Source organism: Gekko japonicus, unplaced genomic scaffold, assembly GCF_001447785.1.
Source record: "Gekko japonicus isolate JY-2015 unplaced genomic scaffold, Gekko_japonicus_V1.1 scaffold1176, whole genome shotgun sequence".
NCBI lineage: Eukaryota > Metazoa > Chordata > Lepidosauria > Squamata > Gekkonidae > Gekko > Gekko japonicus.
Genome location: NW_015174877.1, coordinates 297,293 through 315,530, shown reverse-complemented (window position 1 = coordinate 315,530; position 18,238 = coordinate 297,293). Strand labels below are relative to the sequence as shown.

The 18,238-nt window shown below is 45.5% G+C and overlaps 1 protein-coding gene across 2 annotated transcripts in view; it reads right to left on the bottom strand.

Annotated features, from left to right (window-relative positions):
* Positions 1-16,848, bottom strand: part of NIPAL3 (NIPA like domain containing 3) — a 34,642-nt gene extending 17,794 nt beyond the window's left edge. Inside the window, exons 1-6 of one of the 2 annotated variants that reach the window (XM_015424862.1) lie at positions 16,732-16,848; positions 13,078-13,357; positions 4,434-4,502; positions 4,170-4,341; positions 1,844-1,903; positions 48-193 (exon numbers count right to left, since the gene is read on the bottom strand). In XM_015424862.1, coding sequence (XP_015280348.1) covers positions 48-193; positions 1,844-1,903; positions 4,170-4,341; positions 4,434-4,502; positions 13,078-13,170 — 540 coding nt within the window. In that variant the 5' untranslated portion in view covers positions 13,171-13,357; positions 16,732-16,848. The remainder of the gene's footprint in view (positions 1-47; positions 194-1,843; positions 1,904-4,169; positions 4,342-4,433; positions 4,503-13,077; positions 13,358-16,731) is intronic. The other variant, XM_015424863.1, reaches the window with a different exon arrangement.
* Positions 16,849-18,238: the final 1,390 nt, after the last annotated feature.

Genomic DNA, 18,238 nt, shown 5'->3' with positions numbered 1-18,238 from the left:
CTACTCCCATCCAGCTTTGTTTCAACAGGTGTGTGGAGGTCCCTTACCGTGTACAAGAGAAAAGGCCAGCTGACTAAATGCTTTGTGATGTTCTCTCCCGTCATGGTCTCATGACTGTTAGGCCCAAAGGTTATCAGCAGGTATGTCCCGACAACAGCCAAGCCACAGCCTACAAAGGATAAAACGTAGTGTCCTTTGGCAGGAGGAGGACAGGAAAGGCCATGTTAGTGGGTTAATCAGGAGGCACAGACCACACAAGAATGACTACAAAGCAAAGCAAGGGGGAATTTGTGAACTTTGGTCAGCAAACCTCTTCCCACTCCCCACCAGTAACCTCCTTTCCCTCCACTGGCTCTTACAAAGATCTCTTCTCCTGGCAGCGAACTCAACAAGATGGCAGCAGGTCCATGATTAGATCTTCCACCTTTTATAAGAAGGCCAAGGCAGCAGTTATCCAAATGGGGAAAGGAAGTTACAGGGTGTCAAGCTCAGGCCTAACCATTTACTCCAGCATGAGCACTATCCCTGAGAATCTCAGCCTTTAAAAACTGAATAAAACTGAAGGTAAGAAGCTTCAAGATCACCATGGTGGTAGAAAAAAGGCTTAGGTGGTGATTCTCCATTACTCTTGGATCTGATGCTACAAATACATTTCTGTGTTCCCCCAATGAGGCAGTTTTGGGTAAGGAAATGGCAATGGAAGGTGTGGCAGGGAGAAGACATACAACCCTCTCCTCCATCTGTATCGGGCCCTGTGTGCCTGGAAACGGCATTCCCAACAGGGAACTCACATGTGCATGTCCAAAAGTCCTTGATGCAGACCTAGACCCAACTCAAGGACTGTATTGTCTAGTTAAACTAAATATCTCTCCCCACCCCCCACCCCGCCTTCAGTCAGCACCTGATCAACAAGAACATACACCCTCCTTGCCACTAATGGAGAGCCCAGGCATTCCATGCTCCCCTTTGCCAGTCATTCAGGGCCCAGGGACAGCCTTGTGCGTTCAGGGCTACGTTTCGGGGCAGCCTTCAGGGAATCCTCTATTGGGGGTGGGGGTTTCAGACCACAGACTGGCAGAAAGCGAGGGACAAAAAGTCGACTTAGTACTGCAGGGGTCCTCTCTGAGGTGACGTGTGAGAACAGCAAATGCATCTGGCAAATGAATTTTCACACTAGAATAGGGAACACACTAGAATGCCGCAAGTTTGGGAATCAGTGCCACAAGGGATGTTAAAACTCAGTTTAGTGCCCTGGGAGGCTAAGGGACACTGCAGGAAACATACAGACATCACAATCCATAAATTGCTGTCAATCTGCTGTTCCTGAGGCAACTTGATGCCAGGAGTGCATCTTGGGCAAAAAGTTTCCTTTCTTGGCGAGGTTGGCCAATGGGGGAAGGTTCCATAAGTTCACTGCCTGTCAACTGCCTGCCACTGTTTTAAGCCAGGCCTGTGAACTGCCACTTATCTGTTCCCCTGGGATTAAGCAAGGATCACCTCTTGGTGACCAGGTAAGGAAGCTTTTGTAAATGTGAGAAGCATTTTTTCCTTACTTCCCCTCCCTCTTTCAGGCTGCCAAAGGTACTAGAAACTATTACACACAGGCAGGTAGGCTAGATCCTTTTTGCAAGTTAGTAATTAAAAACAGAAACAAAGAATGCTGGGAAAAGCAGCCATTTGTAAGAAGAGCAGGGATTTCTGCAGTGGAATGCTAGCAAGCAATTCTATTTGACTGGTATTGCTGGTCATGAAGGAAGCAAAACAAAATGAATAAAAATAAAATAAATCATGCTGCACGTGGAAATAAATAACTACAACAACACATCATGAATCTGGAACTTACTCAAGAACTCTTTGGGCTTCCATTTTTCTTTAATAAATATGATTCCTATAATTGCAGTTGCTAAGGGGATAAAAAGACAAAGTTATGAGTCAGTAGGTGGGTGTCACCAAAGGAAATTGGGGCTGGTGGCATCAGCATCTTCTCCTCTATCAATACTTCCGTCTTCCCAACCCCCACCCTGCCTGACCTGGATAGCCTAGGCTAGCCTGTTCTTGTCAGATATCAGAAGCTAAACTCTTGCCCCACCTCACTTCCAACATGTTGTAGGTAGGGGCTTGCGGAAGGGGGCAAGGGGTGGCAGACTCTCCAGCCCTTTCTGTTCTCTCTTTAGGCTGCTAGTGCTGCACTCCTTACCTCTGGGGCAGCTGCCCCCAACTATCTCCTTGGCTAGGTTTGGAGATGATTTGAGATACCAAGAATACCTCTCCAGTTTCTATCAGTTTCTAGTTTCTGCTACTAGTTTCTTCTAGGTTGGTGCATTCTTGAAATAAAACATGGACCTGCTCTAGAATAAACAAATTGGGAGAGGTGGGTGAATATGGAAAATAACAGAATGAGCCCCCTGCAGTTATATATATAAATTTATTAATCGCTTTCCCCAGTGGGCTCAAAGCGATGTACAGTTACATATTTTAGACGGGGGACTAACAATGTTCATAGGGGATAGGGAAGACAACATATATTCATTTAATTGCACACGCCGTCACTGCACAGTGTAAACGTCTTCTGGCTTGGCTCAGTCATTTTCTGAACAGCTGCTTGTCGACCAGGCTTCAGGACCCGTATGTCAAACCGCCACACTGCCACCGCCTGGCCGGAAACATCCACGGCAGGGATTTTTGTAGCCGAGAAGTTCTTCCGCCTTTTTCCAAACCTCGACCAGGACTTCCCGACCGTCAGCTAATACCCTCCCACAAGGGAGATTGGTGTGCCCACCCTCTCTAAGGAGTGGTTCCCATTTTATCTACTCGCCGAAGCTTTCGAATCGCTGGGTGGATGATGAGCTGGGGACAACATGCTGGCTGCTCACACCAGTGCGGGGCTCGAACTAACACAGTTCGGATGTTAAGACAGTGGGATATACCCACTGTGCCACCGCTCCCCTCCACTGTGCCACCGCTTCATTTACTTACTTCATTTCTCACCAATGGGAGCCCAAAGTGCCTTCCATTGTTCTCCTCTCCTCCATTTAATCAGCTCTGTGAGGTAAGTTACACTGAGGGTATGTGACTACCTGAAGGTCACCCAGCAAGTTGCCATGGCAAAGCAGAGATCTCAACTTCAGTTTCCCAGATCCTAGTCTGACTCTCTAACCACTATTTCATGCTGTCTCTCTATAGGAAGCTACCACTCACCTGGGATGTATGGAAACCAAGAGAAGAGGGTTTTTCCTTTCAAAGAATCTTTCCCACTCTCTAAGAGCCAGCTCCTGCTCTCAGACCCTGGCATAACCAAGAAGCAGAACCCAGAAAACAACTCTGCAAATAATTCCAGGTGGAATACGTTTGTCAGACTCCGATGGGCTCTTCAAACTGCCCTTCTTGGAGGGCCACTATGCAGAAGGATCCAAGTTAGCTCCCAACCTTAGTGGTATCCCTGAGGGCACTTTTTTATTTCTCCTATATCAAGGAATAGTTGCCATTCACATGTAACAGAGAAGAGTGAAGCACTTGGCAGTGATGTGGGAAGAGAGGGGAGACACCTCTGACAGAGCTCATACAGATAAAATTAAGATCATACCTTGCATTAAAAAGAAACACGCAGAAGTGGAGTCTGCAGCCCCAGTTTGCCTGGGTGCATGCAGAGAAGGGTCAGTGGGATTAACCCTTCAACCTCCACTCAGTTTCGCTACTCGTAGCTGGATTCCTTGCATTTTAAAGAGGAAAAATATATTTTTAATGCACATGCCTTCCCCCTACCCTATAAAATGCTAGTTTTGAACACCAAAACCTAGTGAAAGTTGAATGGTTAACCTAGTGAAAGTTGAATGGTTAACCTTCTCCCTTTCCAGCATGGCTCAAAGGTAAACTGAGGCCACAAAAGCCTGCAACTAGCATTTTACGAACACAACCAGAGATGTGTGTTCTTCCTGTCATCTGTTTGAGTCCTCAGCAACCCAATGCTTTCTGACAGGGATCACCCACGGGGTTTCAGCACAGCTCTGTACTAATACCTTCCTTGATACCCACACTTGCTGCTGGTTATAGTGCTGGGCATTTTACTAGTTTTCTATTAAGAAGCTGTTAAATATTGGGCCTCCCAGTTCCCCTTCTCCACCTCCAGGATAGTTTTAATCAATAAAATGAACCAGTACAGAGTGACTTACCTATGACTGACACAGCACCAAGTGGCACAATCAGGGAAAGAGGTGCAAAGGGGGAGGCAGAGAATACCCCAAGTTCTCCAAAAAAGAGCAGAAACAGCCCACACCACCATGTCTTGGTCTTGAAATAGACTCGGTGGCCTTTGCTGCCCGCCAGCCGGATATGGCTGTACTTCTAGGAAATGGAGATAACAACAAAAAACATTCAAGCTGCCAGTCACAAGAAGGCTGATTTCAGAATCAGTTCTTTGTCCTTCTCATGCTCACCTGGAGGTTAAGTGCAATGCTGATGAGGAGATGCCCAAAAATAGCCAACAATGCACCAATCAGGTTTTCCTGCAAGTGAAAGAAATACACAGCTATTAGTTTTCCCTTCCAGGTGTCTACAGGGTAAATATATTTGCCATTAAGCATGTAATACTTGGAACTCAATGATCCATAAATCTGGAGAACACAGCCCCTCCCCTACCCGACCACACCTCCACTGATAACATCCTTTCCCACCATTGGCTGGTACAAAAATCCCTTCTCCTGAGGGCCAATTCAACAAGTTGGTAGCAGGTTCATGATTGGATCTTTGACTTTTCAGAAAAAGCCAATGGCAGCAGTTGTCCTCCTTTCCCTCCCCCAAGTTGGACTGTAGTGTGCATGTAAAGTGGGGGGGACATAACTCTCCTTGTCTCTGATGTTTCCCCCATTGAAATCATTCCACTTCCTCCCTATAGGAAAAAACAAAAACAAATGGGCATCTGTTGGGTCTCTTCCAGAGAGGCAACTAGCAGAGGAAGGGGGAAGAGGCAGTAAGAGAAGGATAACTGGAAAACAGCACAGAGGAACAAGTAACAATTCCTCTGCTCCCACCACGGAAACCCCAATCCAAATACCACCCCTCCCAAGATGCTGTTGGTCCTGGTTATTCTGAAGCAGATGACTCAAACAGAGCCCACCTGCTATCTTCTCTAGTTGGGACATGGGGGTAGGACGGTCTCCCTTTGTGCAGAGCTTCTCAAGAAACAGCTAGTCTCCCTCTTGGCTCCTGATAATCTCAGAGCAAGTCAAAGGATGGGCAGGGGGAGGAGGCTTAGTGGCAGCCATGAAATATGACTTGGTACTAAATCAAGGCAAAATATACAGACCGTGCACTTAAGCATGGATGATGTGCTTCCCATATGTTATCTCGGTAATCCCAACAACCCTACAAGGTAGGGCACAGTTACCATCACCACACTACAGGTGTCAAGCTACCAGCCCTCTCCCATTTCACCCCAGGTATGATGGATCCCTGTTTCTTCTTCTCTGTGAGGCAGATTTTCCCACCTAAATACTGTTCCCCACTCTGACTGAGCAGCCTCTTAGTAGTGTATTTGAAGTGTAGTATTATAACTTTCTGTGTGTCCCACCCTGTGATAGAGAAGTTATTTGGCTTTTGCCCAGGCCAGAGATTTATTGCAACTCAGCAGCCTTCTTATAAAACCCTTTGGAAATGGCACTTAACACGAAGTAAAGCTCAAACAAAAAGATTGACTTTATTGAAGGCAGGTGAATCAGGAATAGGACAGAGGACGAGAGGTTGAGGGAAATTTGGTTCTTCATACAACTTATAATATTTTGAACAGGCAGCAGAATATAATTGAAGCTTATGTTCCTATTTCTTAACTGTGAGAGGTTTGTTTGTTTTGAATATTTCTTTCAGCAACAATGTGGCTTAATAAAGTTTCATAAAACTATTTTAGTTTCCTGGAAGTTAGTACTTTCTTCCTGTATTTGAGTACTTCCCTTGTGGGATTATAATTTCCCCTTTTATACTCTTGAGGAGTCTAAGACCGTCTACCTCTTAACACAAAACAGGGGTCCCTTCTGAGTTGAACCCTCTGGACAACTGGGTAAGAAATAGGAGCAGTAATCTTTTTCTGTTTGGCTAGACATGCAGTTTCCAACTGTCATGAAAAGCCTTTTTTGTTTGTTTGTTTCAGTGGCTTTAAGAAAAGCTTGGTTCAGGCTGCAAGAGGCCTACACAGAAAACTCTCCCTAGAGACACAGTTAATGAAGAGGCGCTGTGACCTTGGTAGATTGTTTGCAGCTGGCTGGTACGACTTGTAACTGCCCGGGAAGCAGCTAGCCCAATTAAGCACATCCCAGAGCGATTGAATTATTAGCACCTGTGTGGTGGAAGGAACGGACCCCTATGAGATAGGTTTCGTTTCTCCTCTGCTCATCAAAAAACCTTAGCAACAGACTTCCGGTTTTGGCTTCCTAAATGGTGGCCACAATCTCTCAGAGCTCCGGGAGACGTGGACTGTGAATCGGCGGATAGGAGGGGGTGCGATCGTATGCATCCCCCTCCCAGAGCCCTTGCGGGTGCTCCATAGCCATGGGGCGCTAGGAGGGTCCTTCCTCCGGCAAACAGCCGGCCAATCAATGCCCCGACGGTCCCGCTGCTGATTTCCGAAATGGACCCAGGAAAGCACACTGGGACAAGCGCTTGGTGGCCGGGCCATTTAATCCAGAAAAGTGATATCTACATGGAAAAGTGAGTGTTTGTTTAAGCAAAGGCACCAGAAAGTAACCTGAAAGCCTCCCCTTAATAGAATGAGGAGGGGGAAACTCCCCCTCGAAAGAAAAAGTGGACTGATAAACGACACTAAAAGGGGGGGGCAGAATGAAAAAGCGAGCGGACTAAAATAAAGAACTTTTGAGAACTTACCAAGCGATTTTAAAGGATCTTAAGACTTTGATAACAATTTCAAAAAGTAAACTATTCCCAAACATGGCGCTGAAGAAGGAGGAGAAGGACAAGCAATCGAAACTGAAATTCTCTGCCAGAAATGACAGCCCAGCGAGTTCTGGTCCTAGACAGGACACTACCAAAGACTTCCAAACTATGCTGACTGAGGCTCTGCGCCCTCTGCTGGAGGAAATGACATTGCTCCATGCAAAATTCGATGCACAACAAAGCCAACTAAATGAAACTACTAAAAAGACAGAAAAAATGGAACAAGAACTTAAAGAAGTGGATGCCAACACACAAAAGCTGCAGAAACAAATGCAGGGGATGGGAAAAAAGCGAGCAACTGAGGAGGCGCAACTTCTACAGCTGCAAATGGAAAAGATTTCAGGGGGTCCCTGAAGCAAGAGGGGAAGATCTAAAACAGACTGTGTGTGATTTACTGGGTCTGGTTGCAGATTTAGAAGCGGAGTTTTTACAAAACGAAACAGATACGATATATAGATCGTATTCTGACTTCATAAGAAAGAATAATTTGCTTGGCGAGATTGTGGTGAGATTGTACAGGAGACAAGTAAGAGATCAAGTTTTGAAAGCAACAAATGGAGCCAACCTGAAGATCAAAGACAAAGAAATAAAAGTTTTGAAGGATGTTCCATTTGAAATAAGGAAGAAGAGAAAGAAATACAGAGACTTGGTGCTGTTTTTACAGAAAAATAACATTCCCTACAGATGGGCCGTTCCTGAAGGCATGCTCTTCAAATTTAAAGACAAGAAAGAAAGAATTGACTCTCATGCCGGCCCAGCAGGGGAGAAGGATAAAGATGAAGATGGCAGCAGCAAGGGAAAAGAAGAAGACGGAGCACTGGAAGCTTCCGATGAGGATGCAGTTTCTGAACTGGGGGCGGCTGCCCCTAAATTAAGCTATCGTTTGAGAAACAAAAAGGAGAAAAAATGAGTTATGATTTTCTTTAGATCCTATTTTAAATGAATTTGAAGCATTTCTCTTTAGAGCTCTTTATATAGTCCCTTTTGTTGGAGATGCTATTATAAGCAAAAAGAATTATGTACTCACTTAATGTAGCAAGTATAAGCCAATGTATTATAAGCCAATGTTGTAAGCATTGTGAATGACCACCATCCCTTGGGTTTTTAGAGGTTTTCTTTTCTTTCACCTGTAGATTGTAGTATACCCTTCCTTGTTTCTTTGTTGTTTATAGAAAATGCAATAAAAATCCCCTACGAGGGGCAAACCCCCCCCCCAAAAAAAACCCTTAGCAACAGTGAAAAGCTGACATCACTTTTCCACTCTTTGATTGGTCAAAGGCCTAGGCTGGTCAAAGACCCCTTTTTTCTATAAAATAAGGTTTCATTCTGTAGGATGGTAGTGCCTAGGACTATGAGACCTTGTGTGGTCAATAGTCCCAGAGGAACCCTAGCAATGGGCATTCCCACTTGACTCTGCCTGGATGGGCTGATTGAATTATGTTGTTTTGTTGGACTGGTACACCTCTTTGTAACCTGGAAGGTAACTCTACAACTGCCTTGTAAGTTTTAGTTATGATGGTGATGCTTAGTGTTTGTTATGTTCCCTTCACTGTCTGAAGTCTTTTTCTTTTAAATAAGTTTGCACCTAAATAAAACAATTATATTTTTATTGTCGTGGTTAAACAAATTATATTTTTACTCTGTCCTGGCATTGTGCTCCTTGAACCTCAAAGAACCATTGCCTTAGACTCTTGACCACTGCGCCAAAAGTAACTGTTTGACTTTGAGCTCAGTCGGTAGTTCCACTCTGCAGGGCTGACCTTGTGTGTTAAGTTCCATAGTCAGTCTGGAAGTTTGGTCTTTTACTCCAGGACTGTTGGAAATCATTAAAAGACCTGGTGGCGGACTACCCTAGGCTTGAGGGGGTTTTAGATTCCCTTAAGTAATTGTAAATTGTGCTGTGCAACCTGTTCTTTGAACCCAAACATTTGGCCGGAGGGTTGAGCTTTTGTTACACCAACCTCCTGTCCAGTCCCTTCTGTCAAACCTAAATCCCAGTTCTGGAGACTGTGAATAAACAGAATTCAGCTAGGGCTGACACTTAGACTAGATATGTCGAACTCGTTTGTTACGAGGGCCAGTTCTGACATAAATGTCACTTTGTTGGGCTGGGCCGTGTGTGTGTGTGCCATAATAAGTAATGCCAGGTACCGGAGACAGAAACTGTATAAAGGACAGCAGCTGGTAAGCTCCAAGTTGGTGTGTCCTCACTGCAAGGCCCCATGGGCTGGAGGAGGTCCAGAGGAAAACCCAAATGGGCAGACTGGAGAGCTAGCAGCGCAGCACTAGGCAGTCGCACCCATGCTGCTTGACTGCTGCAGATGAGGTTGTTCTGCCTGCTGAAGCCCACTCCCCCCCAAACAGTCTCCTGTTCCCTCCCTTGCACTAGTTGTTTGCGGGCTGCATAAACGCCTTGGATGGGCCGGTTCCGGCCCCGAGCCTTATGTTTGACACCCCTGACTTAGACTTTTAGTTCTGATTTTTGAACTTTTCTGCAATTGTGTCGGTACGTAGTAAGGGCAAGGAGTTGTGTCCTGTCACTTCCCAAGTGACTTGTCTGTTCCCCTCAGACCGACACACACACTCCTCCTGACCGGCAACTCCCAAGCCAAAGTCCAAATGGAAGACTGACTCCCTCTGACAAGACTTTTTAAAACTCTCCTCAGCTGGCGCTGACCAATCAAAGAGAAGGGGTTGCATGCAGGCAGTAGCCTGCCAATCAAAGTGCTGTACAGTGAGGCATTAACCTCTGATCTCCCAGCTCTCTGAATTTGATGCACTAAGCATCCTGCTTTTGGAGGTCAGTTCGTCACACCGGGTCACTTCCTCTACCCACTTTGGCCAGGCTCTTTTTGTACTTTCTCTGAAGGGAGCTGTCTCCCTGTAGAAAGCACTGCCCTCAAACCACAGACATATGGAAACAGGAAGGTATAAGAGAGTCCTCCAACCACTCCTGTCTAAAGCTCAGGGAAACTTCATCTATGCAAGAGAAGAAAGGTAAGGACATTCCAGCGAATTTGGAACCTAGGAAGTTCTGCATATTTTAGCCAAACCTTAACTGAGCCGGTCAAGGGAACTGCCTGCCCAGGATGACACAGCTGTGCTCATTAAATGACATCCAGAGTTTGAATCATAGGTCGACAAAAGGAAGTCACACAGTATTTTAAAAAAAGCAACTACTCCACTTCAAATTAAAATGGCCTCAAACATCTGTTTAACTCTATCTACCTAGTTGTTTTTTTTCCTGCAAGTTATGGAACTTTCTGACCACCAAATCTAAAGTTCTTTTCTTTTCCCTACCATTTCTTAGAAATTCTGTAAAGGATTCCCATTTGATGTCTTTGTGCTCTGTATGAGAACCAGTGCAATGTGGAAGTCAGAGTTTCAGACTTCTAACAGATAGTCCTGTGTTCAAATTCCCACTCCAGGCCTAACCAGATGTGACGTTTCCCACGCTTACAGTTAATTCTGAAGCGCTGTGCCCACCTGCTACTAACATCAGCATGGAGGCGTTCAGTCCTCCTAGAGAGGAGGAAAAAAATTTACTGGCAGAAAGAAGAAAAGGAAGTGCGATTCTGAGGCTTGGAAAAAAGGAAGCAGGGGGAGATCTTTAAATGCCACTTTGAGGGGAGAAGGGACTGTGGAGGAAACGGGAAAGGGGGGAGAAGCAACGGTGGTGGCTTTAGCTCTCTCAAAGGCCATGTCTGGGGCCACTGCCATCCTCCCTTCATCCTCTTCTCCTTCCTGCACTCCTCCCTTGCTATGAAGCATCTCTGGAGGAAACCGCACACGTACAGTCTTTTCCTCTCTCCTCTGCAGCCCTTTCTCTCCTCGCCTGGAAGCACGGTTGTCAGAGTTTCCTCACATCCCTCTTTCCAAGTAGCAGAATCACTTCTCCAATTTTCTTCTAAACAAGGTGAGGGTTTTGTTTTTGTTTTTTAAAAAAGATCAGTTTCCTTCTCTACAGAAGGACAAACAACCTCTATGGTGATAGACAGACAGACACTAGACTTATGATGTTCCTATGAAGGTACACATGGAAAAAGCCCGCAACTTGGAAGATCAGGAGTTGACTATGGGCGAGACATACTCTTTCCCTCAGCCTAACATACCTCACAAGCCTGTTGATAGGATGAAGCAGGGAAGGGGAGAGCCACTTATGCCCTTCAGAGCTGCTTAAGAAAGGACGGGATGAGAAGGAGGTACATTTTAGTTAGCTTGTAAGCCTGCTGGCATGGCCTTGTTGGTTGTGACTCAGGTCCTAAACACATGCTATGTTTTCTCAGGATCCACCATGGGCCTAGTGTTCCATGCTGGGAACTCAATTCTGAGGCACGCACAGGCTCAATTTGGGTTTGGACCAATGCTCACAAGAATGGACTTCTTCCACCCTGACCTGGATAGCCAAGGCAAGCCCAATCTTGACAGACCTCAGAAGCTAAACAGGTCAGTCAACTCTGGCAACTACTTGGATGGGAGACCTCCAAGGAATACCAGCATTCGGGAGGACAGGGTCAGGCTTTATTCAGCCACCTCTATGAATATCCTCCAGACCACCAGTGAGGGTCAGTCACCAGAGGTTGCTATGACTTCCAGGTACACACACACACACACACACACACACACTTCTCACACTCACATGAAAAATACAAAAATTAAAAAAAAGAGAGAAAAGAATGGATTTCTTCCCCTGCCCAGTGCTGTTTACCCTACCTGAAATGGCCCTGGGGGGGATGCTATTTGGTGTAACCCTTTAGTATACATGGAGCCTTGAATGAGCTGAACAGTGTTACCCCAAAGCCATTATAAACCGGGAAAACAGCATTGTCAGGGGAAGTGACAGCTCCTGCTTCTCAGGCACCATAGTTCCAATGCGAATTGGGTCTGTGCACCCCTGGAATTGAGTTCCAGGTATGAACTTGCAATATGCAGCTGATTGCACCAACCCAGGGGGTGAAAGTAACACAGTTATGTCTTAATGTACGGTGCACAGCTCACATTAAATACTAGGAACACCACATAATAAAGTTATTTCAGGCATGTGAAGTGCTTGCAACATAAATTCTTATACAAATGCATAATAACATTAATACTGATATCAATGCATGTGAAGTGCTTGGAACCTACAATTTTATATAAATGCATAATAATGTGAATATTGCTATCAGTGCGCTTTGAGAAAAGTAACTCTGCATAGGATTACATTGTAAATCTGCTAGCCAGGACTGGTTCTCCAGCCAAGCCACCCAAACGACTGCACTTGTGGAGGCACAATAGGGAGCGTGCCAAGACCCTGCCGCTCACTCCCAGCCAACAGCCGCAAAGGAGGAGACTGGCATCCTCTCCTGAGCCTGTGTCAGGGGTTGAGGGTATACAGGGAAAAGGCCTGTCCAGGAGGCTATGGCTCAATGGTAGAGCATCTGGCTTACATGCAGAAGATCCCGGGTTCAATCCCTGGCACTTGACTTAAAGGAATTGGGTGGTAGGTGATGCAAAAGATCTCTGCCCGAAACCCCAGCAAGCTGCTGTCATTAAAGTAGACAATACTGACTTTGATAGACCAATGGGGCATAACTTGGTATAAGGCACCTTCATGGGTGCTTAGGTAAAGGTAAAGGTTCCCTTGCTCGAAAGCCAGTCGAGTCCGACTCTAGGGTTGCGGTGCTCATCTCCGTTTCAAAGCTGAAGAGCCAGCGCTGTCCGAAGATGTTTCCGTGGTCATGTTACCTTACCAGCGAAGTGGTACCTATTTATCTACTTGCAATTTCTTGCTTTCGAATTGCTAGGCTGACAGGAGCTGGAACTAGAGACGGGAGCTCACTCCGTCATGCGGCACACTCGGGTCTTGAACTGCTGAACTACCGACCTTCCACAGCCTGCAGTTCAGCGTCTTAACCACTTGAGCCACCGCAGCTCCTATATCATGGGTGCTTAAGTCTCCTCAAAGCAGTTCTTTCCCCTGACAGTGTAACTCTCAGATTTACTGGCCAAACTAGGATTGTGAGGAAACCTGAAGCTGCACAAACACACTTCCAACATAATAATGGACCATCACACTAACAAAGAGACAAGTCTCCACTATTTAATCCCCCTCCTGTATCCCTCAAATGGAAAGCTTTGGGTAAGAAATAATCTTACCTTATATGAGAAGGAATCCTCGTGGACCAGTCGGGGTCCAGCTGCCGTCGCGAGCGGAAGCTGCTGCAGAGCAGGGCCATTCATTCTTTCCATCGTGACTCATTCGCACAGACCCTCTTGATCTTGCCGGCCCTGCTCAGTTAACCACAACAGCGCTTTAAAAAGGAGACTTGGGGGGAAGGGGGTCCACCATAGTCCGCCTCTACATTGTGCTTTCCGAGCTACAGAAACACTGCTCAGCAGGTCTGGGTGTTCACTGGCATTCTCCTATTCCCCCATCCTACAAACATAAAACACAAAAAGGGAGGGGTTTATCCAAGAAAGAAGCTTTGACGTCCTGAGGTTTTCGTTTTCTAGATGGAAGTAACTGAGAGTTAATGTTATGTGGTTGGCTGGAGGACAAGTCAAAATTCACTAGGCAGGTGGTTCTCAAACTGTGAGTCAGGTCCCAAAAACTAGTTGCAGCTCTCTTGCTCAGATAGGTTATGAGGCCAAGAGGGAGGAGGTGGAATAGAGTGAGCTGGAAGAAAAGACTGAGGCCGAGGCTGAGCGGCAGAGCACTTGCTTGGCATGCAGAAGGTCCCAGGTTCCATCCCTGGAATCTTGAAAGGTTCAGGAAAGTTGACAGGGTTGCACTCCCCCCTTTCTCTCTCCTGGTCATCAAGCCAGAGAGCCATTGGTGGCTTCTGTACAAAACCCAGGCAACATCCCAAAATGCCTGAAGCTGACCTAACCCCGCCAAAAATTGAGAGATTTGCAAGTGGCTGATAATTGGAAGTGTAATCAACGTCCAAGCAGGGTGTCTTTCTACCTCTACCAAAACTGACAGAGTACTCCCTCTCAGAAAGAGACATTTATAACCTCCTGGATCCACTGGTTACCCTCCCCCCCTTTTGCCTAGAAGGAATCTAGCCCTAAATGTTGGTGCACCTTGAGCTGAAACTCTGGTGCAATCTTCCCACTTGCAGTGCCTTGGAGGGCAGGACTGTGTACATCACTCTGAAGCCTGCTATTCCTTAGCTACAAATACTACCTCCATAAAAGCAGCTGGAGAAGGGGGAACACACATCTCTTCCCACATATACCCCTTGCTACCAGCTACAGATGAGTGAACAGGGTAAACGTTTGAAATAATGATATTTATTTCGCAAATGCCACCTCTCAAGAACTGTTTGAGGCAGAGCATAACTAAAAACAATACAACAAAACCAATGGAGCCAATAAAAAAAGTCAACAAATACAAATCACATCAGTAAAAAGAAGCCTAGCTGATAAAATCATGCCAGGACACAGAAGATTTTTCAGTAAGCAAAGGGCTAATGAGTTCCTTCAAAAGAATCTGCAAAGGTACCAGGGCACCTCCTGAGTTCCCTGCAGCTCCTCACCCCTAATGGTCCCCACACTACTGGAAACAAAAAAAACACTTGGACCCCCCCCACCTCCTTGCCCATTCCCACTTCAGAATTCTACCATGCCTCCGAAGTCTGCAGCAAACCCTTGAGCCAAGGTCACATCATACAACCTGCAGCTCAATGTCACTTTCATTGGAATAAACATTTGTGGAATCTCATCTCAGCACAAATGGCCCTTCCAGGCCATAAAACCCACATGTCCTGTAAAGCAAGTACAGCTAGGAGGTTCACTCCTGGCATTACCAATCAGGCTAAATTAAAGGATCGTTATTTTCTCTTTCTGTTGATAGCTCTTCTTTCATTACAGCACGTGAAAAGCCCAATGTGTTGCCTGCCTCCAGTTTTATCAGCCCAGCCCTGCGCATGGTGGCACAATGGGACTGGCCTGCTAAGTACGCACAAATGCAACTGCAGCCCTCACAGATTTGATCATAGGCTGTGTTCTTTTGATCAAATTCAGTATTCACTTGCAACACAACGCCTCTCTCGTAATGCTTGACCCCTTGGCCTCACTTTGTAATGATACAATCCCCCTTTCCCCAGTATTTAGAGGTATCCAACAGGTAGGTTGAGGGCTGCTGCACAGTAGCATGTGCATCCCCCTTGACGATCCAGGAAAAGGTCTGCTTTAGGCTTTTCTTTAAAGCTGTCATTATCCTTTTTTTGCCATCAAGCTGCAGCTGATTTATGGTGACCCCGTAGGATTGTCAAAGCAAGAGACACCAAGGCAAGAGATATTCAGAGCTGGTTTGCCATTGCCTGCCTGTGTAGTGATGCTGGTATTCCTTGGTGGCCTCCCATTCAAAGTGACCAGAGCCAATGCTGCTTAGCTTCCAAGAGCAGGCTAGCCTGGACTAGATCAAGCTAGAAGAAGAAGAAGAGATTGGATTTTATCCCGCCCTTCACTGCCCAAAAGTGTCTCAGAGCAGCTTACAAACTCCTTTCCGTTCCCCTCCCCACAACAGACACCCTGTGACGTGGGTGGGGCTGAGAGAGCTCTGACAGTAACTGCTCTTTTTTCAAGAACAGCTCGTATCAGAACTATGGCTTGCCCAAGGTCATCCAGCCAGGTGCGAGTGGAGGAGTGGGGAATCAAACCCGGTTCTCCCAGATTAGAGTCCGCGCACTTAACCACTACACCAAACTGGCTAGCCTGGGCTATCCAGACCAAGGCATTTTATTTACATATTTATACTCCGCTTTCCTTCCCAATGGGTACCCATCACTCTCCTCTCCTCTGTTCCTTTTACCCTAACAACCCTCTGAGGTAGGTTAGGAGTGTGTGTGAGTGGCCCAAGGTCACCCAGCAAGCTTCCATGACAGGGCGGGGGATTCAAACCTGGGCCACAGCCTCCCAGATCCTAGTCCCACATTCTAACCACTTTACCATCTTATTTCATAGAATTTTTCTCAGCAGTGCTGAACAGGTAACTTCACCCAGATCCTAGTCCCACATTCTAACCACTCTACCATTTTATTTCATAGAATTTTTCTCATTTTTCTGGTACTTTTCCTAGTCTATGTTCTGTTTCTAAGACAGAACAAAACTTGGTAACACGCACGAGGGTGGCTCGGATATGGGATATTTTTTTCCATTCCTCAACAGTAGCTCTCTTTAAAGGCTGGCGAGCTCTGATATTTACAAACTCCAGATAAGAGATTACTGTAATCCTGAGAGCAAGCCCCACTCAACACAACAGTGTTTAATTCTGAATAGACATGTTGAGGATTGTGTTGTAGTTCACATACCAGAAAAGCAGCTCTAGCACCCAAAGGCTTCTGCCAACCTACATTTGTTAACAATTCCAGAGCAGGGTAGCTGTGTCAGTCTGCGGCAGCGAAAGCAAACAAGAATTTTGCGGCACTTTAAGGATGAACAGCATTTTATTTCAGCTCAGCATAAGCTTACTGGAAGCAGAGCTGGGGCTATCTCTCTGGAACGGACCCTGGCATGAACATTTTGGATAGGAAAGTTCTAATTAAAAAAGAACGAACTGGGGACCGACGGAGGGGAATCTTCAGCTTTGCAAAAGAAAGTTCTTCCATTTTACTTCCGGGTTACATTTAAATCCACATTTAACAACTCCCCCCCTAATCAATTGCTTCAGTTTATCAGCAAAACAATAAAAGGGTATGCCCTCTACCCCAAACTGTGACGTCTCAATTACAGAACGACAAAAGCATGCGTCCAAGGCCAAAGCACAGCTGCACAAAATGCTGCGCAAGCAACCCAAATGCTCACCTGTTTTCTTTCTCTTCCAACTGAAAGATGCCGCCGGGAAGCAAAATAAAATGTATGTACCACCACCACGCACACACAATCCCTTTGAACGTCTTCCTCAGGTGAAGCGCTTGTCCAACCCTGATCTCGAGTTTGCGCTTCCAAAACAAGCGCTGCGATTTGACGTCGAAGCTGCCAGTCACTTCCCAGGAACTTGGCTGAAAAAGGCGATTGGTCGCCCTGGAGAAGGGAAATAAAAAATAACAGTTTGGCTGTGAGAATATCTGCTGAGTTTGGCAAAGCTTGGCTGACGCGTGCAAGGCTGCTACAGGGTATGAACAGGAAGCGACGAGCTTCTAACCAACCGAGACTGTATGTTTTTAAGTATTTATACCCACAGAATAATCACATACATCTATATACGCATGTGTATAATACTTATGTTTACACAGATGCATACATATATATTTATAATTGAAATGGTCACAAATTGAAAGTAACCCTTTATTTTTATTATTTCCAGTGGGTAAGCATAGGGCCTGCCCTGACCTGGGTGGCCAAGTGGGTGGGAAGTACTTGGATGGGAGACCACAAAGGAAGTACAAGGATGGTATGTAGAGGCAGGCGGTGGCAAGCAAGCCACCTCTGTTCATATTTTTCTTTGAAAACCCCCATGGGGTTGCCATAAATCAGCTGTGACTTTATTTATTTTATTTATTTTTGGATTTATATCCCGCCCTCCCCGCGGACGGGCTCAGGGACTTGACCACACTTTCCTCTACTAATAATGGGCCCTAGCCCACAAAACATTATACAACAATAAATAGCATTTAAAGTGCCACTAGTCTGCTTTTTATACCTTTTATTATAAAAATATCCCATACTTTAATTTGTTGTTTGCTTTGTACTGTAATTTTGTAATCCTAGTTCATTGGTTATACTGCCCTGTAATCCTCTTTGAGGCTCCGTGGGAGAAGCAGATTGTAAAGTGAATAAAATGAATTTTAAAATGCAGGTCATATATTACTAGGGTTGCCGAAATGAGAAAAGAATGTCCTGTTCCTTTAATAATTCATTTAACAAAATGAATTTTAAAATGCAGGTCATATATTACTAGGGTTGCCGAAATGAGAAAAGAATGTCCTGTTCCTTTAATAAAGACTTAATTGAATTTTTATTTACTTCCATACCATTAAAAGCTTCAAAGGCCTATTTCCACAAATTAAACTAAATTGAATGCTCTCTTGTTCCTAGTTAAGTGGTTTCAGTTCCATTGCTCTTTGATAACTTTGGCATGCTTGCCCCTTTGAATTCAAGGGGACTTTTACTCCCAAAACACATATACTATCTTGTTGAATACCTTTTGCTGGAGGGGTGCGCTGCATTTATTTTCTTTCAACCCCATATTCTAGCCATTCAGGACTCTGCCCTGCCAACAACAAAACTCCACATTAAAATTCAAAATTTGTAACCCACCAATAGGGCCATCCTAAGCAGAGTCTCCTAGCAAAGATTTGCTGCTGGGGTT